Source organism: Pagrus major, chromosome 15, assembly GCF_040436345.1.
Source record: "Pagrus major chromosome 15, Pma_NU_1.0".
Lineage (NCBI taxonomy): Eukaryota > Metazoa > Chordata > Actinopteri > Spariformes > Sparidae > Pagrus > Pagrus major.
In genome coordinates, this window is record NC_133229.1 from 12,619,813 (window position 1) to 12,647,282 (window position 27,470).

The following is a 27,470-nucleotide window of genomic DNA, read 5'->3' on the forward strand; positions in this document are numbered from 1 at the left end:
GCAGGCGTTAGCTCTGTCTCTATCTCTCTTGCTGTGTCTCTGCTGAGAACCAGGTTTGCACCCATCCCTGTCATTCCTGGGACGCAATCATCTAACCCTCTTTTGTGAACTCCAAAGCGTTATTTAACCACACGCCACTGGAGCTCACTCCCAAACCCATGTGCACTTGTCCAATGAAAGGAACAAGTCTGATTGCCTTAAATGCTTTAGAGAAATTATTATTATTATTATATGTTGACTGGTGAGAAAATTCCAGTCTGAAATGGTTTAATGATGTATAAATGTCCGTCTGTGAAACAAGCCCGAGGGTATCCTCGGATACAAACTCAAGTCTCACGCCTCTTTTTTTCCCTGCAGCTACAACAGCGGAACCTGTGTCGACGGGGATAACTGGTACCGCTGCGAGTGCGCCTCAGGCTTCGCCGGTCCAGACTGTCGGATCAGTGAGTATTAACCCTGCCTCCCACTCCTCCCTGATCCCTGTCAGAGTAGGCCAGGGCCGCGGGACCGCTGCAGTCCCTCCAAATGAAAGGTCTAGCCGGCCAATTATCTGTGCATTGGGCTGCGGGCCAGGCCGAGCCATTTCGGTGTCACTCCACCGGGCCTTGCTGCTGTCCCTGGGGGAAACCGGCTTAGCAGGCCAACAGCTAATCAGCCATGCTCTCTGACACTGATTACACAGATTGTTTTCCCTCTTAAAGGCTTTCAGATGGCCACATTCTTTCCCATTGCAAACCCTTTGTTCTGCTAAGTCCAGCCTTTAGCTCCTGCATACCTGCTAATGATGCTGCCTTTAATAAAGCTGCATGGGGCAGAGACGTCCAGGGCTGATTTAAAGCATGTTTGCTTGTTTTTTATTAACTGGCGTGTATGTGAATGCACTGTTCAAATGACACATGACCTCGGTGAATTTAGCCTAGGAATTAGATTTGTGTGCTGAAAGCTTAACTCAATATTTGTGTGCTGTCTGGCTGTGCTCTTTATTCTCAAAGGGAGCCATTTCTTACCTCTCGCCCCTCTCCTCTTTGACAGATATTAACGAGTGCCAGTCCTCTCCATGTGCCTTTGGCTCTACCTGCGTGGACGAGATCAATGGATATCGCTGCCTGTGTCCACCAGACAGGACCGGACCCCACTGCCAAGAAGGTACAAATCCTCACTAGATGATAAAGAACAAATCCACATAACAAACACACCTTCTGGGATACATCTCTAATACTGTGGTTGTGTTTAACACAGTGACAAGAAAGCATTGCTCTGTGAATGGACACGTCACCCCTGATGGAGTCAAATGGGACGAAGACTGCAACACTTGCCACTGTTCCAATGGGAAAGTGGTGTGCACAAAGGTATGCCTGAACAAACCAGCTCTGCAATTACTACTAAATGTAGAGGGTGAAGTATTTATGATGGCTCTATACAGCTGTGAAGTGCATGATGTCATTGTTACTTATGGGAGAAGAGCTGTGGAACATAAATAGTTATAGGCTGTGGGTGGTTAAATGTGATTGTCGCCAGAGGTGTCAGGTAGAGCCACAACAACAAACGCACACACACACACAGGGTGGAGTTGGTTTGGGAGTGTCAGATTCCATACAGAGATGATGCAGCTTGTTTTGAAAAGAAAAACAATGCCACTGTGAGAAATCCGTATCAGATGCCAGTTCAGAATTTCCCCAAAGTTACACTGGGTGAAGATTGGCTGATTTACAGTGGAGGCCTGAAGTAGTGCCATCAATCTTATGCTCATCTAACCACCAGATGAACAATAGTGCCTCACTGATACCGCTCCCCTGAGGAACAAAATGGATCATGGGGTGAAAATGATCTTGGCCTGTACAGGCGACCAAGTTAAACATGTCTGATATGGGAACACAATTATATGGGCTTTACCGTCCTTTTGCTAACAGTAACTTGTGTGTTTCATGTCGATAACTGAGGCATATCCCCTGACATGCAATGGAAAGAAATCAATCTATACAGAGCATCTATTATCCTTGACTGGGAAAACCGGTGCCATTGATTCGATTTTTCTAATCAGTTTACAGTCCTGCTCAGGGCTGGGGAGTGAATCACTGGTGTTCAGTGCTACAGCCACATTTCAGTCAGAACTACCAGTTCCTTATCTTTTTTACCTATTGTTGGATCAGACACTTACTGATGTAAATCAAAATTTTGCTAGTTTTAGACTATGGGGGGGGGGCTTATAGAAAAAAAATGCTTTAAAGTACTCAAAGTAAGGTTTCAACAAGAGTCTACAGCCACACTAGCAGGTCTGTAAAATATGTAATTGGGACCAGTGGTGCTTTGAGCTGAATCCTAACTTTAGCTTGCATTAACATTAACATGCTCACATTTAAGCTACTGATTTTGACCTTTTGGTGCAGCTATTTAAGAGGTCACCGTAATGGTGTGTTCACACTAGCGGAGACGAAGCAACAGGCAACAAGTGCATGGAAAACAGTGACGCCTGGCGTGATGTGCCACAGATGAAAGTTTACTTTCAATGGTGACTCAGCAACAACGTGGGTGGACAAGCTTGGCTGTTTTGTAACTTTGTCACTTGAAGTGTGACCATGAGGTCATTCTGATGTACCTTGTGGGCAAACAAACATTACATTTAGTGCCAAAATCATTACTTTTTAATATTTTTTGTAGCGGCTTTAAAGAAAAGTCTGACATTATCTCAACACTGTTTCCCCTGTGGTGTTTTTCTCTCCAGATGTGGTGTGGTCCTACATCGTGCCACCTGGGTGCCAAAGGTCGAGGCGGGTGTCCTTCAGGCCAGAGCTGCATCCCCATCAGAGAGGGCCACTGCTTTGTGAAGCCCTGCCTCGGTCTCGGCGAGTGCTGGCGCTCCAACCCTCCCCCGCCTCCCACCAAATGCCACCCCAGCTCCAGTTACCAGGACAACAGCTGCGCCAACATCACCTTCACCTTCAACAAGGAGACCATGACTCAAGTGAGTTACCTAGGCAGCAGGGAGGGAGAGATTGAATTAAAGAGTTTTAGGGGGTCATTTTTCATGCCTCTCCTTCACCACCACTCTCAAATGAATGGGAGCAGCAAAGTGTGAAAGATCAGGTTTTCACAAGTGCTCAACCATCACTCCTAGTCTGAGAGTCCCGAACAATTCAGTCACATCTCTAAACGTGTTCCAGGAAGAAAAAATGTGGGAATATCACTCTCTTCTCTCTCTGTTTTTTGTTGACTGCATCCAAGTTTTGATGTTCTTGAGAATCAGGCATTCGCAGCTCATGCCAATCCACTCTTAACTCGACCGCACTACAAGATTAATTTCAGGATCATATGGATTTGAGCTGAACAGGACCACTGGCGACTCTGTCACCACATAGTATCATCACACGCCAGTTCCCTAACAAGCATGACAGCAGATAGTGACAAGCATATGAGCCTGCGGTCTTTAATCTAAATGAGGTGGATCCCAACCAGATAGCATGTTAAACCAACTGCCAATGCAGGCCTTGCTCTTCCTTTTCCTTCTTGATTGCTCTCTTATTTTTCCATGCTCATTTACATTTGCTTCTTTTTCTTCTTCGCGTCCAGGGCTTGACTGTGGAGGATGTGTGTAAGCAGCTGAGGCGCTTGTACGTGGTGAAGAATTTCTCCTTGGAGCATTCTGTGTCCATAACCTGTGACCCCTCATTCTCAGCCAGCAACGAGATCCACGTCTGCATCGTAAGTTCCTCCTCCCACTCCCAGTCTGCCATATGTTTGTGTGTCTCTCAATAAGAAATAAAAGTCCCTTTTGATTTATAGCCTGCAGCGCACATTCTTAGCAGTATTAAGACATGTTCTAATGGGTTGTGTGGTGGATTTAGGTTTGGTTGTGTTGTGTCATCTGCTGACAGCAAGTAAACATGATCAAAGGTTGACAAGCTGGTGGGGCTTCATTGAATAGTTCGAAGCTTCAATCCTAATGTTGACATTTAAGTTGTAAATCAACACTGGAATGCTATGCAGGTTTTTTCCTACTCATTCTGTTTAAACTTGTTATTTCTGATAAAGATCAGGCTACACTCAGTTATCAGTATTATATTCTTTGTAGAATTAGATTCCAGTGGCAGCTGTGTAGGATTGTTTCCGACTCGTGTGATCAAAACATTTCCAACAACAAGAAAAAAGGATAGATTTTTATCTTTTTTCTTACAAAATTCACAACATGATTTAATAGGCTGCATTGGCTTTGAGCCTTTTAAAAGCAACATTTTTACTGCTTAAAAAAAACTTTGTGAAGCTCACACTGGTATTAACAGGGCAGCTATCGTCTTCCTCACCCCTGTATGGGTTTGTGACATGGTATATAAATAGAGAATAATTGGTATTTCTAAAATATATTTATTTTCTATTCATCTTTGGCTTTAGGAGGAAGCAGTTTTTGCAGGCAGACTGCTATTTTTCAGTTGTATATTATTCCTGTATAGACAGGTGCAGTACCCTGACAAAATGCCTCACAAGAGGCATGTTAATTACATGTTAATGTGTACATGTGTTACTTGCCTTGTTGGAAAGGAATTTTCTTTCCTAGATCAGGATGAAAATTGCCATTTATCAGGCGACAGTCAGCTAGTTTGTGGCAGTGTTGTCAAGGTTTTAGACCCCCTCCTTTGCACTAGTAGTTGTCGGTCACACCAAACCTCTCCACCAGAGTGTTCGATTTTGATAAATAGGGTTAGGGTTATAATTTGATTGGATTAGACTGCTGCCTTCATGTATCAATGTTTTAAAGGGTAAAACAAGTGACTTCATCAGATGAATCACTTTATTCAAATTGAGGATTTTATTCACAGATTTTTTCGTTCTTTAGGGTGATGCAATCATAAAATATGATGACATACAGTAAAAACTTCACTCAAAAACCTCAATTGAAGTTTCAAATGTAAAAAAGACATTCAGTAAAGCTCTACCAGCTAGAATGTGATCCTAAACCAACAGATTTCAAACCTCACTTTCTTCTTGTCCCCTCTAGTCTACTGAGGACCATCATCTGGACCGGAACCCAATTAAAGAGATCACAGACAGGATAATTGACCTGATTAGCAAACGCAACGGGAACAACACTATCATCAGTGCTATCGCAGAGGTGCGCGTGCCAAGCCCCAGCAAAACTGGTATGAACCGCCTCCAAACTCTGGTTGTTGCCTGTGAATTTTCCCAGACTTGCACACACTTGCATGTGTGGAAATAGGTGGGAGGATGGTTTTTTTTTTTTGTTTTTGTTTTGCTTTTTTGAAAAGATCTGATGAAATACAGCCAAGCCCTAGATATGACAGCAATTCCGAGCACCAAAGAAAAATGTGCATGTTTGAAAAATATTTCCTGACCTCCCACACAACTCGGACCGCCCAGGTCTACCATCTCATGGCAGTTGTAATGGAGCTCATAAAGAGTCTTAGCCAACATTACGATGGAAAGAGCAGAGCTGCTTTGCTACGTGGCTTTAGATTGGCTCGTACTGTGACTGGCTGGATTGTGACTAGTAAGACTCCCGCATGTGTCCACCATTCATCAACCCAGTGACAGCAGACTGCCGCCACAGCCAAATAGAAGCAGCCTCCTCCCTTGTTCAGGGCTCAGAGGTCAGGTTGCACTCGCAAAAGTATGCTAATGATTTAGCAACCTCGGTGTAGCACTATAATAAAACCTTTTGTGTATTGTTTAAATTTGTGGCTTCTCTTTGATTTATGATTGTCCTCTTTCTGCCATCAGACTACCTTGTGCCACTCCTCAGCTCCATCTTCATCGTCATCTGGGTGCTCGTGCTCGTCAGCATTTTGCTGTGGTGCATGCGCCGGCGGCGGAAACAGAGTAACCACAATGGGACGACAGCCACCGGCTCTGAGGACAACACGACCAACAACGTGCGGGAGCAGCTGAACCAGATCAAGAACCCTATAGAGAAGCACGTGGGCCTCACTGTGGCCATCAAAGACTACGAAAACAAGAACTCCATCATTGCCAAAATAAGGACAAATCATCCCGAGGGGGATGAGGACGACAAGGAGAGGCACTTACAGAAGGGCCGCTTTGCCAAACAGCCAGCATACACACTGGTGGAGAGGGACGAGAAGACGCCCATCTCCAATCCCAACTCCACGTCCAAAAATCCTAATTGGACTAATAAACAGGACAATAGAGACTTGGAGACAGCAAACAGCATAAACAGGATGGACTACATTGTATAGCAGACAGCTGTGTTGCCGTGCAACCAAGCCTTACGCCTTCACACCCCGGTGGTGGGTGAAACGGGGGAGCTTTGGCATGTGTAGTTAGTAAACTGTCATGTCAGTCGTGACCCCACAGTATTTTCAGATATTCCCCATGTTAATTTAAGTTTTGACAAGCTGGCTTACACTGGCAGTGACAGTTGCTTTGGTTGGCTGGAAACACAAGGCACTGGTATACATTTCACTGTAGGACTAGTTGCAAAAGTGTCCTCCTCTGCATTTCATTTCCCTTTTTTTTTTCAATTTTTTTTTTTTAGTGGACACATGGAAGGGGCTCCTGGTGTAATTGTTGTACAATGACTAAAAACTACCCGACGTGTTCAACACTAGAGCTAATTACTTTTAGTATGTGTTTGAATTCTTTCTAGTTCCGTTTGGAGAAAGTGCCTTTTCAGCTTTAGACTTAAGCAACTGTCAAATGAGAAAAAAAGATCAACTTTATTATTTATTTTTATTTTGGGGAGGGGGAGGGAAGGGTTCAATGTCAGCAGTTGCTGCCAATATGAAGAATTTATGTGTCGATTTAGAACATGTAGATATGTACATTTTTTTATTAATCATTGTATATATTTGATTTATTAACTTAATAATCAAGAGCCTTAAGATATCATTCCTTTTTATTTATATGTTCTGTCTAGTTTGAAGGTTTTGATAGCTGTGGAAGCCTACCATTTCTTTCAATGACTTAATTTTTTTTTTTCACCGCATTCTATAAAAGCCAAATTTCAAAGAAGACAAAGGATGGGCACTTTTTCGCCTGAAAGAAATACTTTCTCTTTTGTTTTTCCACACATTTTGACATTTCATTACTTGTTGCCAGGACCTTGATTGAAGGCAAGTGAGGTTAGGACAACAAAAGATGATGGCTGCTGCTGCAAGGGATGGACATGGTGGCAGACATATTGCTTGCCACTAATGGTTTAATACTTAAGGGAACAAAAATCCTTCAGCAGCTTCAGTTTAACCCATTGACACATTTCAAAGGCCGTCAAAATCCACCAACTCGCAAGGCAAGTCACATCGACATGACACGCCAGAATTCCCATCTGCTTTAGTCAGCGTAATATCATAAGCTAGACCATGAGTACTTGAACAGTAGGGGGGCGATGGGAACACTGTAGAATCAGATGAAATACACTGCCTTGCTCGGCAAGAATCTGCTTTGTTTCTGTGCACATTTGTTTCTTTTTAAAAAATGAGGCTCTTAAAGACAAACATGTTTTATCTCATTTGTTAACCCTTTGAGATCATGGCAACATTTTGTCCTATTTTTGACTTTTGTGTTATGAACTTGAGAATTATGTGTTGATCTGGCAATATATTTTTGAAAGTCATATTTATTAAATATTTTGTATGAAAAGAGAATTAAAGTTGTCTTTGTTCTGGAGAGCGAGTGAAGAGTCTGTCTGTGATGCATCAAGCCAAACATGTTGGAGCATATGAAAGGTTTCTCATGCAGCCTGGCGTGGGAACTGCTGCTGGAGAGACATCATAGACTTGAGCAAGGTCTCCATCCAAATGTGTTTACAGCTAATTACGTTGTAGCGAGCCGTTCCCGTATTAAGTCAATCCCGGAGACAAAAATACCCTGCTCCTCATGATCCTCACACAATGTTGCTCTTGTGGGTCTGGTTTAAGCAGCAGGCTTAACTAAAACCTTTCAAACTAGACCTGAGAAGTTGTTGAGTTGAACAGATTTTAAGACTTACTCCTCTGCAGAATCTGTTTAAAAGGATTAAAGCCAAGACAAGAGCTTATCAACACCTCTTGGGAATTACCTCAAACATATAAGTACTTTTAACAGTTGGGTCACTAATCCAGCATACTGTCTCCGTCTTCTGTTCGTCATCTCAGGTTACACCCTCCGATACTGACAGAGAATGGGAACAGAGAAGCACTGGTTTATTACCATCACTGTTGCTGGACGGACTTGAAATGTAAAATTGCCACGAACATCAAGCCAGTTGTGACTGTGTGTGAGCACAACAATGTGCAGAGATCTACATGTTATTTCATGTTGGCTGCTTTACAAAAATGATCAGCCTATTTGCATGTTTCCATAAAGATTCAGAGATTTTTAAATCACATTTTATTTATATCATAAAACGTTTTCCAGTAAAATAAAATCAGTAAGTAATGTTGAACATCTTGGGCTTAACATGGGGGTATGAGTCTTGGCCCTGAGTTGCCCCATGTTCTCTCTGGTCCAGGGCCAATATGGTGATATGAACAGCCCTGCTGAGTGTAGGGGCGACGACAGCAGCCACATTTTAACCTGTGATACTGTAGACGTCCTGCTATTCCCAAGTAAAACCACTAATATTTCAATACTGCTCATACACCCACACATTTGGTTCAAGTTCAAGATAAAAGCTGCATAAAACCCTCAAATTTAAAGATACATTTCAGGTATTGAGCAAACTGTATATGAATGAAATCTAACTACGCTTGTGCATTTTTGAGAATGGGGTGATGAAATAAATTTGGAAACAGCAATCAATCACAGCAGAGCTTCAGCGGGGAAACTGGACAGTTTTCAGACACGTAGGAGCCAGTGTTTCAGACTCAGAGCCATGACGTACTGCATGGCTCCTGCCTGTCTGAAATCCCCAATCTTTAACACAAAACCAAATCTAAACTCCAATTAAAGGTTTTTGACTTTCATTTGCGAGCCTCTCTTGACCACCACTACTTATGGGTGGAGGCAAACGTCTGTTTCAAGTATTTGACAAAACGCTCGTGTATCAATTGCTATAAAATGTTCAGCATTTCATCTGTGTGGGTGTGCAGCACATGCGAAAAGAATGGAGATTGTAATAAAACGTGACACGTGTACAAATGCATGTCATCTGAGGAGACTGCATGGGGTAAACATGTAGGCTGACACAATATCATCTCTATCTCCGTGGCGTCAAGCATCTTTACTGTAGCTTGTCTCTCCCCCCCTCAGGACCTCTTCAGTCGTCGTAATCTAGAGGTTCTGTGCACATTTTCACTCCCCTCCTCTGTGAGTGTGGATCTGGAACTAATAGAGGAGCCTGAGGATGCAGGCTTGACAGATAGGCCCCTCAGACTTGCGGCCAGCCTGTTTTGGTTTGTCTGTGCCGTGTTATTGCTTGTGAGGGGGAGCCTCTGGGCCCGTTTCCCTAGAGTAAGCAGCTCTACTTCCAGTGTGGTTTTCTTGCACTCGGAGACTGGGAAAGCCTTGGACTCTGCCTTGGCTTCAGCTGGAGGAAGGGGCGGCAGAGGAAGAGGGTCATGCTTGGATGTTTGTGTGGAGCTCTTGGTGGAGTGAGTTTGCATTGTGGCTGGAGGTCTTCCAAGGCACGTCCTCTTGGCCCTCTGTGGGTGAGGGTCTTCCCCTACATCACTCGGCTTGCACCTCTTGCTGGTCTCCTGACTGATTTCATGTTGGCAGAAAACTGCTGAGGCCCCATTTGGGTCGACGCTGTCTGGAGGACTTCTCTCAGCCTGCTGCTCCGGGGTCAGGCCCTGCTTTCGAGTAGTCACAATTGAAGCTTCATTTAAGGCTCTGGGGAAAGGCACCTTGTGGTCTGCTTCTGGGAGGGCCTGCTGTCCAGAGCTAGACTCAGTCTCTTTTAACTCTCCAGCTCCAAGTTCCCCTGTTTGCTTTTTGGGACAGGCTCTCTGGTCAATCTGCTGTTCCCCCGTACTGGAGCCACATCGCTCTCGCTGGACACTAGCTTGTTTGGCTCTGAAAAAGTGAGCAGGATAAGAGGAAATGAACAGATACTCGAGTGTCCTTTCTGACTGGCTGGGTTGGAAAGTTCTACATTAGATCATACTCACAGCTTTTGAAGCACAGTCTTCTTTGTTTTTGTGGGGCTGTTTAAAGGCTCTTGGGTTTCTCCCACTCTGGAAAAATATTCCGATCTGCTTTGTTCACTCAGCTCAGTCTAGAGAGGACAAACAGAATCGGTGTAAACAAAAAATATTATTCCTGGCATCCCCTGGAAAGGTTTGGCTTCAGAGCAGACTGCTGTCATCATCTGGCATTGTCGGAAATTAAAAAAACATTCACTGGTCTGCTGTGAAAATGATAATATAATGAATGCAATTAAAAGACTGATTCAATGTGACATATAAAAAGTTCACATACATTTATCATCTGATTCTCCTGAAAGTGTTGTCTCCTAACTATTTGAACTATGACACAGTACAAGAGGAATGTGTTCTATAATGCCTTTGGAGACACTTAGTAACACCCCAGCTGGCACAAAGAATTAGTCCCCAACTTAATGCTGTCAAAAGCAACCACCTCAAAGGCTTCAGAAAATAATCACCGGCTTGTCATAGTGTGACATGTTCTTTCATAGTCTCTGTTGTCTGAGGCTTGGACTGACGCTTGCAGCTTGAGGCAGAATTACAAAACGGTGAAAGCACGTTGACAAGTTAAAACAGCGATTAAAGAGGCATCATTAATAATATGATGAAGCAAGGCAGAGGAAAAATGCAACGGAGGCATGAGAATGGAAAAATGCAAAAATGGGGTAAAGAGCACTCAGAGAAAGGAAGGTAAAATAAAAACAAGCGCGTGGAAGAAGACCGCAGGAGCACTTTCACTGGTTTAAATGCAGACAATCTCTCTTCACTCTTGATGACTATTTTTGCAACAGTATGGTTTCATGTATGAATGTCAAACCTTTTCTCCACATGCCACTAGACACCAGATCTTCTGTAAAGCTTACATTCGTAGTTGTTCAGCTAAAATGTCTAACTATGGGTGGAAAGTTCAATATACCCACTTACTAAGGCAACCCTCTGAGGCAGAACAAGGAACGGGCCAAAGATTGGATCTCACCAACATGTGCCCTCAACAGGCCACTAATGAAGGTTAATCACAGGTCTCTTCCTTGGCTGACCTCGAACAGACTCTGGATTTATGAGAGAACAACAGACGCCGGTGGTAAATTGAGCAGAACTTAAAGGTTGAGAGCCTGTCAATTTATCTTAAATTAATTTCATCTAAAAATGTTGGTGGTCGCTCCGGTTTAGAGATTGAGCTGAAGTATACGTTTTTAAGAAGAATAAGCAGCATACAGGTGAAGAGCGTCGTGATTTGAGTAATTTGCTGTAAACTAGGCCAGTTTACCCTTCTGCCTTGAATCTACGCTGCAGGTATGGTACAGCGAAGTAGAATTTCTGGCTGCTCTTTTTCCTCGGCCATATTCAGATTGAGTGGAACACAAGGAACATGGAACAAATTGAGGAGACTGTGAAATGGCAGCACATTTACGAAAAGAGGAATGTACATGGAAGAACTTGAGGGAAAAGTAAATTCACCTCTGAGAAAGACTTGCTACAAGAGGCGGGTACCAAGGTGTTTCCTGGCTGGCATCACATGTACAGCACTGAGACACAGGCAAATAATTCAAAACATATATCGTTATTGTAATATGAGAATATATATCGTCTTTATCGCTATGTGACATAAGTGTTGTCCTGGTTTTAAAGGCTGCTCCCAGTAAAGTGATGCACTTTATATCCACTTTACTGATGATCAATACCAATAGTCGTCCCTACAATATTGTTGCAATATCAGTATTGTAGTGGAGCCAATTTGGTCACAATATTACGATATATATTGATATAAATTATGATATTTAATTTCGTTGCACAGTCCCAACATTTATGAGGTGCTTTTGAGAAGATTTAAAAATATCGAGGTACATATCGTATACCACCCTGCCAAGTTCTTTGTATCATAAACTTCTATATTGTAAGTGTTATGACTGGCTAGCAAACTAGCAATACTGTCAAGCTGTAAACACAGTGTAGTGATTAGTGCAAGCTTCTGTAAAACAAAAATGTCACATGTAAAAGACTGTTATTGTATCTGGCAAGTCTATGGTGATGTTAGCAGCTCTATGAGGATATACTGAAGCTTAGCAGTGCTTTGAGGACAAAAAAGTTTAACCTGATGATGGCCCTAGATGAAAAATTGAAAAGGGGGTCGCCAAAGTTATTACAACCCATCCTGGGGCAGACATGAATGTGTGAACAAAGTTTCATGGCAATCCATCAAATAGTTGTTAACATATTTCCAATCTTTTAACTAAATGTTGAGATATTTCTCTAATACGTGAACAATTTGGCCTGCTGGTGACGTGCGATGAAAGGTCATGAGTCCACCACAATCATTAGGGTTCATCCTCTGGCTGCCATGAATGTCTGCACAAAATTTTATGGCAATCCATCCAATCGATAGATATTTCAGCTTGGACCAAATTGGCGGATTGACTGACTGACTGACAGACCAATGTTCCCATCTAAAACCAATCTATAGACTACTGCAGCGGGAAAACACAACAAGTCGGAAGTTAAAGCTTGGAAAATTCGATGCTGTGGCCACCATGTTTTTCTAATATCAGCCATTTTTCAGATCATTACAATTCCATAAACTGGTTGGTAAAAATGTTCAATGTGCACTCTCAGACGGGGAAAGCCAATGTGGTAAGCTCTGGCATCCGCCAGTTGCTGTGAACACGGAGAAAAAATAATTAATGTATTCTTCCACATGTCACGATACCAGTGACAACATATGACCAGACACACGAGGGGGAAGAAGTAATTGTCCCAAGCTGCAAGGGCAAGCTGGGGCATTGTGGCTTTGCACTGGGTGTTGAGACCTAGCAACTGCACTCTGGTCTGTGGTGTGGTGGACGGAATAAAGAGGCCAGACGGAGGGAGGGAAGTGAATACGGAGGCTGGGCAATGGGGAGAGAGGCGGAGACGGCCAGAAACAAGGGACAAGATACTACAGACTGGATAAGAGAAAAAGAGAGCGTTTAGAGGGGAGAACAACAAAAGAAGAGGCACCCCCCAGAGTAATATCGCCTGACCTCAACAGTCTCTCCAGCGTGCCCACAAACGCAAGAATCCTCACACAGGAAGTTCTCCACAGGCTGCCCTTTGTTTAGAGATGGAGTCATGCTAGAGTGTGGGCAGAGGCTCAGACTCTTTACGCTCTCTCATATCCACAGCTTGGATTTAGGACAACGAAACACATGCAAACTTGCATTTGCCTACGCACCCACACACCCACCCCAACAACAACAATTCTGAGAAAGATGTGGGTGCCGTCATTTGCATTGTAATGCCTTGATATGTATTTTCAACTGTTTAATATGAATAAATGCTGTTTGAAAAATGAACTTGAAAGAAAAATCAACATGAAGTTCTCTGGGAAAGTTTGGTGCCTTTCTGTTCCTGTCGGCACGACTTCAAAAGAGCGCGAGAGTGAAAGAACAGATTGATGGAGAGGAAGGAGCATGAAGAGAGGAAGAGGTTGGATATACATAGCAAGCAGAAGCAGAGAGATGGATAGAAAGTCAGACAGAGAGAGATAGTGCATGAATTATTATCACCAGGGGTCCGGGGGTGGGACGTTCTGTATATAGCAACCAAAGAAGAAAGAAGACAGAGAAAGAGAGGTGGTGCAGGAGAAACGTTAGAGTTACCACAAGCTATGTGGATAAAACAGTAAGTATTGTGTGGGAACCAAGGTGGCCTAATCTTCTATGGAATGATGCAAACTCCCAATAGCTGGAGAGCGTCCCATGAAGCAGGAGGGAGGGACGGTGGTAAATAAGAACCTCAACTCGTCGCCGCCACCACCTCCTCTCCCTCGACAACCATGGATTTAACCCCCCCGCCGCCAGCCAGTCTGTTCGCCCCCACACAAAGCTGCAAAACACTTCTCGTGATGCAACATGTAAAGTACACCAACAGTGCCCTCCCCGGCCCCGGAGCCTCCAAAACAACACGGCTCCACCACGGGAGCTGCAACAAGACAGCACATCTGGATGTCAGATTATAGAGAGATAAGCCTGGCAAAAGGGCAAGGAGAGCAGAGAGAATGAATCATTTGGTTTAAAGGGATACCAGTACTCAAAGATTCTCAAAGCTTGCCTGGTCTGGATGACTCCTGGAAACAACTTCAAAAAGATAACCAGCTACAGGCTCCATAAAATACAGGGAATGAACAGTTTCTCCACTAACATCTCTGATAAGGTAGAAACGCAGATAGTTAGATTATGCTTGTTATCTTTTAATGCAGCTGCACTTGAAAGTAATGCACTGATACGGCAAAAGAGTCTGCGAGTAGTCCAAAAATACTCCACTCTTGTTTAGGATGGCAAAACTTCTCATGGTATCTTGGTACAATGGACGTTCACTCATTCATTTGTACAATGCAATTTTGCTGTATAAAAACAGCTTTTCAGGAACCAAGAACAACAGGCTTTGTTTCAGCTTGATGACCATGCAGTTTTTAGTTTATCCAATGGGTTTTGCAAGGTTTTGGAAGGCCAAAGAGGTCAGAGCCTGTTCTCAGCCCATCATGGCGGCACTGCAAACCTTAGCTGAAGTTGAAACATGAGAATTTCCAGCAAAAAAACCCCCAAAGATGACAAGTCAGAAAGCAGGCCAGCATGGAAAGCTCCGATCAACCATCAACTCATATTTGCTTGTGATCTGCAGCAGTGGCAGCCAGATTGTTTGTTCTTGGGTTACTCTGTCTTTGTACTTACCTAACACACAAAAAACAGTGAGATACCGTCGCATAAAGCCAGTCATTTACTCATCTGTCACAATGTAATGATTCATACCACTTGAAATGCTTGAATCCCTAAAACTATTTGAGTTATAAAAACGGAATTATCTTTCCACTGGAAAGCCTTTGAAGAGCTTTGTGATGGCACATCTAAGTATACAAAATCCTTGAACTGGCACCAAGAAACAACAATAGTACTTCACTGTCAGGGCAGACATACCTCCTGCAGAGATGTTCGTGAAACTAGTCCACAAATTGCACCCCGCCTCCTCTCACCCTCCACCCACCCTGCTCCCACAGAGGAAACATGCCCTGTTTGTCTAAGCTCACCACATCTTCCCTGCAACAAAGTCAACAAACATGCATGGGCACATACTTGTCTAAAATAGAGTCTAGTTCTTATCCCTGAACAATGACAAGGGTTTTTGGATACACCCATGTGTAAGGATTAAGACAAGCTGTTAACTGTTTGGACTCACTATGTGCAAATCAAAGAAAGCAGCTTTAGACGGGATGGAATGACGGGACATGATCATGTACTGTAAAAGATTGTATCTATGTGTTTGTCCTTCGTAGAGAGGAGATCAGCAGACACTGGACGCTTGGGAAAGCACTGCTGCTAGCTGTTGCGAGCTGTGAAGAACAGAGGCGCGCTGAGGTCATGAGTAAACACACAGGCTCGTCCAGAGCTCAGAAGAGGGGGGGACTGGAAACACATCTGCTCTGCCTTTGATCCAAACGTCTGCGGCCCAGCACGCCACTCACCTCAGCTGCCCACTCTGTGCCTGACTAGAAAACAACGGCCACAATCCTAAACACACGCTCTTCCTTCCCATGCTGCCCTCCTCACTGTTGGTGCTGACTCACAATAGGAGCAATTTTTTATGACAGACTTGAAGCTGAAAAAAAATAACATTGTCTAAAGAGATGCCTTTGGTTTGCTTCACACGGTCTCGTGCAAACAAAGCCGTTTCAATGGCCCTACCCCTGCAGCAACAGACAGTTCTACATCTGTAGGTTTTAACACATCAAGGGCATCAGGTATGAGGTATATACATTCTTGTTCCTTAATAGATCTTAATCAGACAGTTGATGTTGCCCCCTTACCTTGTGAGGCAGCTTGATTCTCAAGATCACTTCATCATGTGATCTCTCAAATCCATCTTGCAAGGCTTCAAGCTTTGTGGCTAAAAGTACAGTGGTTCAACCAATCGGTGTGAGACTACTGGTAGCTAAAGGCGCGGTTTAGTTGTGACAACAACTGAGAAAACAACAATGCTGGCTATTATACAGTGTCTAAAAAAAGTATTCACCCCCTCAGATGTTTTCCTCTTTTATTGCTTTTATAAATGGATAAAAGCAATAAAAGGTCATGGTCAATATAATTTGGCTTTTTTGACGAGAATTTACAAAAAATAACAAAACAACAACTTTAATGTCAAAGTGAACACAGATTTCTACAAAGAAATGTGAATTAATTAAAAATATACAATGTAAAATAAGTGTTCCCCCCCATTAAGGTGAATACATAATGGGGGTGAATAAAGTTAACCAAAGTTTCAAAGGACGACGTCCCAGATGGCTCTGTGCAACAAACCAGATCAGGTTAGTTGGCCCCAACTCCACACAACTCCAACAACTCCAGCCATGACAGTCTTGACTTTAAAGGTACAAGTTAGCTCAAACCAAGGCAAAAAGTACCCGAAAGCCTCTGCTCTATTAGTTTCCAACAATTAAATTTAGGGGTTGAATCCTACAATTTCTGAAAGTTTTGGAAAACGGAAAATCAAGCTGACTTAATGCAGCCATTGGCCGGTTTAAGGAGGGAAGAAAGTAAACAGGGTTTTCATTTTCTCTTAACCTCTGTTTTTTCATTGTTTAGACAACTTTTTTCTTTCACTTTAGTGTGTGCAATCAAATGTACCATCATGAATGCATCCAATATAACGATTAGCGCAGCAGGCTTTTCACCCCAACACTTCTAGAGTGGTTAGACAGCATATTATACAAACGTGTTTGTTTTGGAGCATACTGCCGCCTTAAAAATACAGTTAATTTGCAACCAGCTTGAAGATGTAGCTAACCATTACACCAACATTAACTAATTTTTACAAACATGTTAAGATAATTTTACACTACAAGATTTTAGCCCTGATGTTCCAGATCAGAGTCAGACTGGCACACGCTCCCATGAGTGACGATCTGTATGTGTGAACTGTTTAATGACGCGATCCAGGAGCTTGGGGAAAGCTCGCACACGTGTTGCCGACATCTGCTGGATATCTAGTAGGCTTAGTACCTGGTTGACTCGCAGATTGGGTTGAGGGGCCAGGAGCGGGCTCCTGCCAGTTTCCTTTCTCCCTCTCTCTTCTGCTGTCATCTCTGGTTGCTCTCTGAATCCAGAGATCTAGTTGTATGGAGCAAGCAGAATTATAGCTTATAGTTTCTGTCACAATACATAGACACAAGCTTTCAGTTTTTGTACCTGTGTCGTCCTTGCTAAACCACAATACGAGCAAGCAGTTTCAGGCAGTTTGAAAGTTGTGTATTTCAGCCGAGGCATTAGAGAGTTAGCAAGGCCATTATTCACTTTTAGCACAGTTGTTTCCTCAACCAACCCCTGAGGGAAATATCAGGCTATTTGCTGCTAGATGCTCCAGTATGTTCCTGAGCTAATCACAAAATTTGTCTGTCTGCTGTTTGGTGCTAGGCAGGTAGCATACAGTGGGTATGTCAGAGCTGGAAATGGTGCTGATGAGAGCTGTGAGACTGAACCAAAACAGTAAAAATGCATCTGTAAAACCAAAGCGTTGGGGGATAATTCCCATTGCCACATTAGACATATTCATTTGATCCATTGTTGACTGAAAATGATAATTGCAACAAATAAAATTTTTTAGAAATGACAGTTTTACCGTACTGTACCAAAGTACCAAAAATCAAAAATAATTGGTATCCTTGATCCTTCTACACTACTGGAAATGACTAAATCTCACCATCTCCTTGTCTGCCTGAACCACAGCTGAAAATATGACTAATAAGGGTGCATGGGATACGGGAGTAATTCAGCGTTCTCAGTGTGGGAGAGAGACGTTGGCTTTCACAGGACAAAAGGCCAACCATGATGTCACCTTAGTTCCCTCACAACATAACCCCCTGACCTTTTGAGAAGTGCTAATTTGATGAGTCCACATTTCCACTGCGGTTAAGGATTTTTGTTCAACAAGTCACACAAACTGAATCCTAACAACAAACCCAAAACCTCTCTAAATACAGGGTAACTTGGATTTTTTTGGGACAAGCAGGCTCGTGCTGTCAAGAGTTGTGGGATAAAAGACCCCTTCTTAAAACATATGAGCAACGTTGACACAGAAGCCCATTATTTTTTGACAGCAACATTATTATGCTTTACATCAGTTGTGACTCACAGCATAAACTTTTTTTCATTAAAATTTTCGACTTTGGCAACATTCTCTTGGAAAATGCTCCCTTTCCGACAAATTAGATCGGAGTGAGGGACGTAAACAAATAACTGTTTTTGTCATGTGAAAAACTTTAGCCTTGCTGTCTGGTATCTTTCCCTTACAAACCACGCTCGAGGTTGGGCTAGTGAGAGCTCCACCACAAGACTCCCACCCTCCAATTCCCTCCACTTGTACTGTATGAGCCCAGAGAACCACATCCTGAGGAGAGGAACGCAATCGACAGCAATGCCTCCTTGAACTGGAAAATTGGTTACACAATCTGAACTTTTCACTGACGACTGTGTTGCTCCACTAAAAATATTACAATCACTGCTTTCATTGGAAGCCAAACTGTGGAGAGTGCAGAGCCGTTTCAAAGGGAAACAATAGCAAAAACCCCGTCGAAAAACAGCAGGCCGCTGATCATGGGATGTGATGGGAGAGATGTCTGTCCTTGATGTGAGTGCCAAGGTGAGAGGCTCCACCGCCATTTCCCAGAATACTCTGGGGAGGTTGGGATCAAATGAGCAGTGACCAAAGGATAGCTGTGTGTAATATGAATGGACGAAAAGGATCTACAGTAGTAGGTCTTATGACATGGGCAAGAGTAGAACATAATGTACACAGCATGGACTCCTGCAGGGAAATACCCACTGAATACAACTTTATCTGAGTCCAATCGATCAAGGCACATGACATGCCACAACATTCTGCTTTTTGTTGTTGCCACATTTTTCCAAAACAGATCTTGAGTGTTTGAAAATTCACGTTTTCAAGTATCCAGACTTTCTCAAAAGCTAAAACACACAAAATTAGTTTTGGCTATATTTTTGACTACCCATTTTTGTTGAGGTTTACAACAATCCCATGTTTAAGTTTGACAAAAAGAACCCACAGCTGGGGTGAATTGGCAGAATGTCGGAGCAGGAACAAATCAAAGAAGGGGTGACTCTGCAGCTTTGGACCCCGGAGACCCACCCGCCTCCCCGTCCCTCACGTAAACAGGATTGGCATATATAAAGTGAGAGCACAATTTGGCAACACATCCCTATAATAACACACAGACCCGTGCTGGACTTTTTGCCAGGCGACTGGAAGAGGAAATAGAGGAGTATAAACAGCACTCACCGCGGCCAGGCTCAGGTTTCCATGGTGTGCTGAGGCGTCCTCTGGACAGCTCACACACACAACATAGCGTTCAGGAAACACACGCAAATCTGAAGGGAAGGCAGAGAAACAACACAGACCATGCTGCTAGTTAATAACGTGGGCTCACCTCTAATTGTGAGTCGAAGTCGGACAGAGGGAATTGTGGTGGAGGTTTGACTTTACATCTAAAAACACCAAGTATTTACTATCCCTCAGACCAGGGAGAAAATGGAAGTTTACAGATAATTGCTGAGCTTTATGAGCCGCGTAAGCAGCATGAAATATTATAAAATTTTATGTTAACAATGGCTCCTGGGAGCGATCAGACTGTTTCATCGGCTTCAAAGGCAAAGATCATTTACAAAAACAACATTATTACATGCAATATATCATGATAATAAATCCAACTGCACTCAACACATCAACTGGGCAGCCAAGCTGGCGAATATCTGACCTGTGGCCTGTTATATACAGTAGCTTTATGCATGTAAAGAACTTGCATAGCAATGGAAGTTCAAAATTTGTACAGTATTACTCTTCTGTATTGTCATGAGTCTCGTGATACAGTAGTAAATATTGATGAAGTAGTAACTGAACAGGGGCATTTGCAAACTGCATTCTTGTTCCACTTAGCCTACCACTTTCTGTTTTAAGGTTTAACAGAAGTGTTTAATGTAGTCCGTAAAAGCTCATATTCCTCCTCAGTGGTCATTTTTAAAAACATTGGTTTTGCTTCAGTTGTGTGGATTTGTGGTTTATAAACACAGCTAGTGGACACACTTTTGTTAATCAGGAACAGATTTTGCATGTATCACACACTTGCATTAACATACACATGTGGAGTATGTACTGCGAATGATTATGTCGGTCATGGGTTTGGATGTTTTTCGACAACAACTACTTGCGAAATTACCGTAAAATTTGATGTGGAAATTCTTGGCCTTTAACGATAAATTCTCGAAATGAATTAAATAGAATAATAACTAGTCAATTACCATGAAATTTGGTGAGCACATTTATCCACCAAATAAAATAAACCATTTCATTTTAATGACCTTGTGGGTGTTCCCATAATGCCAAGCTCAAGATGAACTTTTCAGTTTTCACCCTACTCATAACTAAAGAACTAGAATAGAAAGACTTGCACTATGTCATTTGTTTTTTTGTTGTGGGCTGAAATTAAAGTGATCTAAATCAGAAAAAACTACTGCATTTTGACAATTAATTATACAAAAAAAAAATCTCACTTTTAGCCTCATAGTTTTCCTAATAAGACTCAAAACTTGACATTTTTCAATGTATAAGTAGCCAATCACAATCAAGACTTTTACCCATCGGTTTTATAGCTAATTGAAATTTTTACATGACCTAACGATTATGTACAGCAAACTCAGTGGACCGAATTACACAACCTTTGACCCCAGGAGACTGGGTCTAATTTGATGTGTAACGGACCTGCTGAGAGAAGCCGTCATCTCAGTCTGCAGCAGGTCAGTGCTGCCGTAACATCCAGGCCCCGAGGGAGCAGATATTAACTTTACTGACAGGAAGAGAGCCATGTCGGTCCCATGAAAAGGTGGCCAAGGGTCACAAGCACTAGATGGGCCATGGAGATAGATTCTCACTGCCCACCATAGACAGCCCTGCAATCTCTCTCTCTCCCACTCTCAGTAGCCTCTCAAGGGAACCACTTAATGGCTGCCTGTTCTCAACAACACCCCGAGCAGGTAGGGACAGGACATAAAAACAAGTGAGGGGGAGAAAAGTCAACATACAGACCACAGATGACTTGCTCCTTCTGTGGGAAATTTGGCTGAGTATGAGTCATTGAGATGTCAATTCTGATTCATTTCACTGGGAATTGATTTATCAAAATATGCAGGTTACGTACCTCCATGGAACTGCTTGGCGATACATCTGAGGTTGACGTGTCGCTTCAGAAAATTGGCGACTAGATTGAAGTTTTTGCCTGTTAAAAACAAAACAAAACAGAAAAACAGTTTTGTGAAATAGAGCAGAAAGACATCCAAGCTCGGGCTGTGCAAAATGTCATTTTTGAACATTCAAAGCTTCTGTTGAGGTTTTTAAATGAAGCTTAAAATGTTTGTTAACATATTTTATGATGCCGTCACCCTAAAAAAACCAAAAAAAAACACTCTATTTGCATAAAGTGATTCATTGGAATAAAATGACATTCTTTTTTTATTTACTCAACTTCCTTTAAGGAATATAACTCATCTGTTTTGTCACATACCTTACAGTACATGTGCTTGCTTATAAAAGGCTAAAAGGTGACAAATATGGACTGAAGCTGAATATTTCACCTGTCCTTATTTTTTAGAAATGATTCAATACATGCTGACTTTTGGATTTTATAACACTTTCAGCACTTTATAACACAAATGTTGTCAAATGATTTAAATTTTGTATGTCAATGTGATGAATGTAAATTCAAAACTTCATTCACTATAGCCACGATTTACACAAAATGACTGTACATGTGACACCATTTCCAGGGCTTGAACATTGCTACTATTGACACCTGTGGGCAACTTCAGATGGGACTTTTTGGATGGTGTGTGCTGGAATTATTAAATTGTATAACCATGTCACAAAAAAGCCACTGTTGGCAATCAAATAATGTTTTGGTCATGCATGTATTCTTCAGTGAGATAAAGTGGTTAATCAAAGTGTGGGAAGCTATGAAAACATTTTTGATCCAACATAAAGCCCTTCATAGGATGAGTTATACTACTTCCATCACATACTGTAGAAGCAGGCTATACTACATCAGGCTGGGCCTTAAGATGAACGTAAGACTAGAGATCAAACTTATAGGAATAAAGCAGCTTTACTTCCTTATCACAAATAACAATGCCCATTCCTACACATTACTCTACTGTTGGCTCTACATGCTTACATACATCAATTTCCTGCTAACCCTCATCTCAATCAGTCTATGGGCCAGCATTTTACAAAACCAGTTATCTCACTCACATTGTGAGAAGCTGTTCTTCCTCTTTAATCTAACTGACCTCCCAGTCTGGCACAAGCAGGGAAACCATGGCCCGGGCCTCTGCTCTATTTGTCATGGAATGTTTGTCATGGTATGTAAGATGTGCTGGGCAGAAACAGTGGCCTGTTGCCTAATCTGGTAGGAATTTGTTGACTTAAAGCAAGGCTCCGGCTAACACGCTATCCAGTTGTTCTTTGTAAACAGGACAACAGTGCTGGGAAGCTGACAGAACATGCTCACCCTTTGGGTACCTACTTGTTACCCTTTTCCTCTTCTTGATACAATGACTGTAAAATTATACCCTGCTTGACTTTACAACCTCCCATCTATGATTTCTTATTCTATTTGGATTCTCATATTGCTGTTGCCGTGTCAAAACCTCACTAACTGCTAAGTATTTTAAGTCCAATTTAAGGATTACATGTCTTCTGCAGTTTGAGAAAATCTTGACCTCCTGCACTTAAGGGTCTTTCAGTACTCCCTGGATAATGTCAAATATGCATCGTCATCAAGCTTAAAAACGAGCCAAACAAGTCTTTGTCTCTGACACGCTGACATTTTGGAAGAGCGACCCGTTGGCAACAATGCTGACAGTCAATCATCAATAAAACTTGGAAAAGTCTCCTCTAAAAGTTGACCTACATCGAGGACAAGTATGTTCCACACTGCATTAGCACCAGCATACACAGAGCAGACAGCATGTTAACAGCACAGGCCCACACACAAGTGTGAGGGGGCTCTGTTAGCTGATGTCATCTCAGCAGCAACTCAATGGCATCTAATTATTGTCTTCAAAAAGGAGCAGTCTTGTGATTCTTTGGATAATGACAAGCAATTACAGAGACAGTCCGCCACAGAACTGCCACAGGTATACACTTAAGTCCACCGGCCAGTGATTAATGACACCAACTCTGCTTTCTTTTTCTCTGCTCTTGTGGCTGAATTAGCAACCAGGATCACTACTTTAGAAAAGACTATTTCAATTTGTAAAAATATACAAAACAAGTAGGAATAAATTAATAAAACAGTCATAAAACCAAGCTCAATCTGTCAACTAAGACTTAATCTTTACAAATAATAGTTAAGTCCTGTACGAATTAAAGTAGTGAGAGAAAACAAAGGGTTATTAAGGCTTTCAACATATGGATGCCTGTTGTTACTATGATACTAAGCAATTACAATCAATATTATTTTGACGGCAAGTAAAATTGTTACCTAGGCTGAGGCTTAAACACTTGTCAGTTTTGCACCTATGGGAATGCGTCTGATCCTGAAGAGCTATTCAGTAGAAATTTAGCCTACAGCAAAATTCACGTTAATGACAATGTTAGAGAGCTTAGTTAGGATTTGTGAAAACACTTTAAAATCTCACAGAGGCAGAAGAAAAATAAATCTCCAATCTGCACAGTGAACAGGAGATGGAGATGAAAAGCATTCATTTTGTGTGACGCTTGACAGCAAATAACAATGCTTGTCTGCACACGACAATGACAATTTAAAGCCTTATTCAGATTTAGTTTCACAATAAAGTTTATCAATTCCATTATAATAATAACATGTAAAACTATATGTGTGATATCATCCATTGAGGTGGTATCGCCCAAGATACTTCAGGGTGTCTGTTCTCATATGAAAAAAGCTCATCTTACCAGCTTTTCTTAGGACAGTGATTGTTACTCAGCCCTATTATTTTTCATTTAATCAAGGACTGACACCAACACATTTACCTAGCACTGAGGATATAAAACCATTAGGGCTCCAGCTTCAGACTGGGAATCTCTGTCCTGCAGCAAGCGGGCCAATAGAGAGGAGATGTGATAGCTTTATGTTAAATGATAAAGAGGGATTTATAGGAATCTTTCAACCAAGAGTTCAGGTAAATCTAGCCACCTTATTCCTAGCCCCAATGACACCTTGCACTCGCACTCTGTTACTTAAGCTAGTTCGGACGAGCACCAGAAATGTCATCCATAGTCGTTTCCCCAGTGACCTCCCAGGAAAGTCGTAGATAAATACAGCACAGTCTGTAAAATATAATGGTAATGACACACTTTTTACGCAACTGGCCACCACATCATACTGAATTTACAACAACATTAATTTGTAGTGTTAACATCTATGTTTGATTCACAGTGTAGTACTTGTTGACCTTTTTATCCATAATGCAATTGAGCAAATAAACAAACCTTCATCAAGTAAAATGCTTCGTATTGTGTGGACTGTCTGAAAGGTATAAGCCACTGACATCAGCTTGGTAGCTTTCCTAGTGGTGCTCTTGTGGTTGTTTGGGGGACTTTTGGGGCTTAAGACCAATCTTCAGCAAGTGAAACACATGTGGGATTGAGGTCAGGTGGTTAACATGGCCACTCATAACAACAAAAGCCAAAAAATGTGTCACTGTCTAAATTCTTATGAGCTGCACTGTATGGGTGGTCATCTTGTTGTCCTTCATTGAATTGTTTTTAGATTTGGGGTCCTTGGAAGTCTGTCTTTTTAATACTTGGTGTACATAAAGTAAGTAGTGGTGGATCAAACATGCTTTAAATAGAGTGTTTTATTAATCCCAAAGAAAAAATGCATTTAAACACTGTATGGTATGTTGAGCATGTTTGTAGTTAACAAAAACAACATTCCTTTATTGGAAAAAAAATCTGAAATTCTGTTATTCTCTAAATAGCAAAGCAGTGATCATCCATCACTCATTCTGGATGTCTACCAGGAGAGGAATGCAGATCTGTATCTCTGTTTTCTCTTCCCATTCTGGGTTCAGGAGGGACCAGGAAGCAAGCATCTTTCACTGCACATTCATGGCTTTCTATGTTTTTAGAAGCTTTGATTTAGTTTGTTAGACTCTTTAGCCTCATGTCTAGCTCTACAACTATTCTTATTGCTTTCCCTGGTGGGTTGAGCTTGCCAATTCCCAGGACAAGCTTGACAGGGACGTCTGGACACAGAGTTGGGAACCAGTGCAACGCCGTGGCCCGAGACATCAGCTGTTGCTCCAACTTCATAACGTCCTGCACAGCGCAGAGTTGCTCTTGGCCCTCTGCCCGGGTTCTCTCGTGCTAAGCTTACATTCATGTTTCTCTCTCACAAACAGTTTGCTAGTGCCTCCTCTGGGAATGAGTGGCCCCTTTCTGTGGCAACTGTGGCCCACAGTGGTGCAATACCCAAATCTGCAGAGTCGAGACTTTAAAGGATTTCATTCGTAGTTCCTTCAGAAGAAGATGGTCTTGCTTAATTGTTTTGAAACCCAATGCACAACAATATTATGACAGGTCAAATCAAACAGTAAACAAGCCAGCACGCCATGTTTTCAGAAATGCGGTAGATAATATTGTAACCGCTTGTATGAAGAGTCTTCTACCATCTTGTAACATACCGCAGGACTACTGCAGAAAAAAGACAGACTCCACAGGGCTGGTGCCAAGGCTAGAATACTGTACTTAAGAGACACACACACACACAAATGCACACACACATCCCTGCAGCTTTCACCGCTTCCTGGGAAAACAATGAGAGGAAAGAAAAGTCAACAAACCAAAAGGCATCCAGAGTGACTGGGACTGTAAAATGGAACAGACAGGGGTGAGAAGCATTCAGACCTGGGTCAAAGGTAAGCCCCCATGGAACAGACTTCATTAACTTCAGTCATATCCTGAGGAGATCATTAAAACAGCTATAGAAAACATAGCCTACTTCTTCTCACCATCCGCATTCCTGGCAGCCCATGCTGTCGTGACTCCTGCCAAAGGAATCCATAAGAATTTCTGCTCTGATATGGAGGCTTTTCTGGACTTCCTAACAGGTCCTGGCCATGCAGTAGGCTGACAACAGTGGGTCCAAGTGCTCCTCGGTGTATTTATATGCACCTGGTTACTCTGAGCTTTCTGCTCAGCTTACCTGATTTCTTTAACGTAATATAAAAGATCTCAGAACCGAGGTTTCCATTATCTGGGTTAAATTAATGAGAAATCCTGTTTAACATGGCAAGACTTCTGCTGAAACAAACCAATTTTATGGCCATGGAAATACTTCTGTCATTTCATTTATGCTCTATCTTTGCAAGCAGATTTTGAGCTGTAGGCGCCCCACCAGTAAACACACCAACACTTTGGCTGTCGCAACTGCAGTGTCTCTAGGCTCGTAGGTAGAGCTGACAGGCCGGGTGGCAGGTGCTACCACAGGCAGCAGTAGGGCAGCCCGGCAGTAGCCCGCCCTGCAGACAGGAGAGGATGAGTGACCCCATGAGGAGTAGCAGAATACTGGGAAGGAGGGCAAAGAGGTCAGTGTGTTTGCCCGCAAAGCTACAGATCAAAAATTGCAGAAAACAGACATTACCAGAGCTACTGTGTGAGACAGTAGACAGTTTGTGTAAAGCGTGGAGAACGCAACCAACAAAGCCAACCAATCACAGCAGGAGTAGGCCAGGTTTTCTGAGAACTGCGGTGGGATCCATAAAGCCTCGGGGGGATGGAGAGTGATGGCAGGTTAACAAGAGAGATGCATTTCGGTCATTTTGCTAACAAGAAGGAAAGTGTCAGTAACGAGGCTACAGATGGGAGCCACAAAAGTACAGTCAAGAGCGCAAAACAAAAATTAGGTCTTTCCAAGTGGTCATTTGTTTTCTATAAATTATTTATGCATTGAATTTACAGAAAATGGCCTATCTCAAGATATTTATCATAATCTGGATATGAAATGCCCTTTACTGGGATGAGATTTTAGTCATATGGCACAGCCATAGTCAGTCCCAGCAGTAAAGGGTAAGATATTAAACTAGTGGTGCTGCATCCTTGCATGCAAAGTAATTAAATCCAAAAATAAAATGGAATTAAATAAGTCTAAATAAAGCAGTTTCCACAGCTGAATAAAAGATCCATTTTAAAAATTCAGTCTCATGTGCAAAACAAGGAAAAAGTGAGTGGCCTCTCAGTCACTTGGTCCAATGTTTCCACCAAACATTGTCCAGGTTGCAGTATTATATATCATTAATACACCTAAATTATGCCAGCACT

At 42.3% G+C, this 27,470-nt stretch overlaps 2 protein-coding genes across 4 annotated transcripts in view; one reads left to right on the top strand and one right to left on the bottom strand.

Moving 5' to 3' along the window:
• jag1b (jagged canonical Notch ligand 1b) overlaps positions 1-7,635 on the top strand; it is a 28,412-nt gene extending 20,777 nt beyond the window's left edge. The window contains exons 20-26 of the mRNA XM_073481609.1: positions 358-443; positions 1,033-1,146; positions 1,240-1,349; positions 2,723-2,962; positions 3,568-3,699; positions 4,991-5,132; positions 5,731-7,635. Of these exons, the coding sequence (XP_073337710.1) occupies positions 358-443; positions 1,033-1,146; positions 1,240-1,349; positions 2,723-2,962; positions 3,568-3,699; positions 4,991-5,132; positions 5,731-6,206 (1,300 nt within the window). The 3' untranslated portion in view covers positions 6,207-7,635. The remainder of the gene's footprint in view (positions 1-357; positions 444-1,032; positions 1,147-1,239; positions 1,350-2,722; positions 2,963-3,567; positions 3,700-4,990; positions 5,133-5,730) is intronic.
• A 698-nt stretch (positions 7,636-8,333) lies between these two features.
• slx4ip (SLX4 interacting protein) overlaps positions 8,334-27,470 on the bottom strand; it is a 36,576-nt gene continuing 17,439 nt past the window's right edge. For 2 of the 3 annotated variants that reach the window (XM_073481367.1, XM_073481366.1), the window contains exons 5-9: positions 21,328-21,405; positions 19,416-19,504; positions 17,123-17,230; positions 10,059-10,165; positions 8,334-9,963 (exon numbers count right to left, since the gene is read on the bottom strand). In XM_073481367.1, the coding sequence (XP_073337468.1) occupies positions 9,195-9,963; positions 10,059-10,165; positions 17,123-17,230; positions 19,416-19,504; positions 21,328-21,405 (1,151 nt within the window). In that variant the 3' untranslated portion in view covers positions 8,334-9,194. The remainder of the gene's footprint in view (positions 9,964-10,058; positions 10,166-17,122; positions 17,231-19,415; positions 19,505-21,327; positions 21,406-27,470) is intronic. The other variant, XM_073481368.1, reaches the window with a different exon arrangement.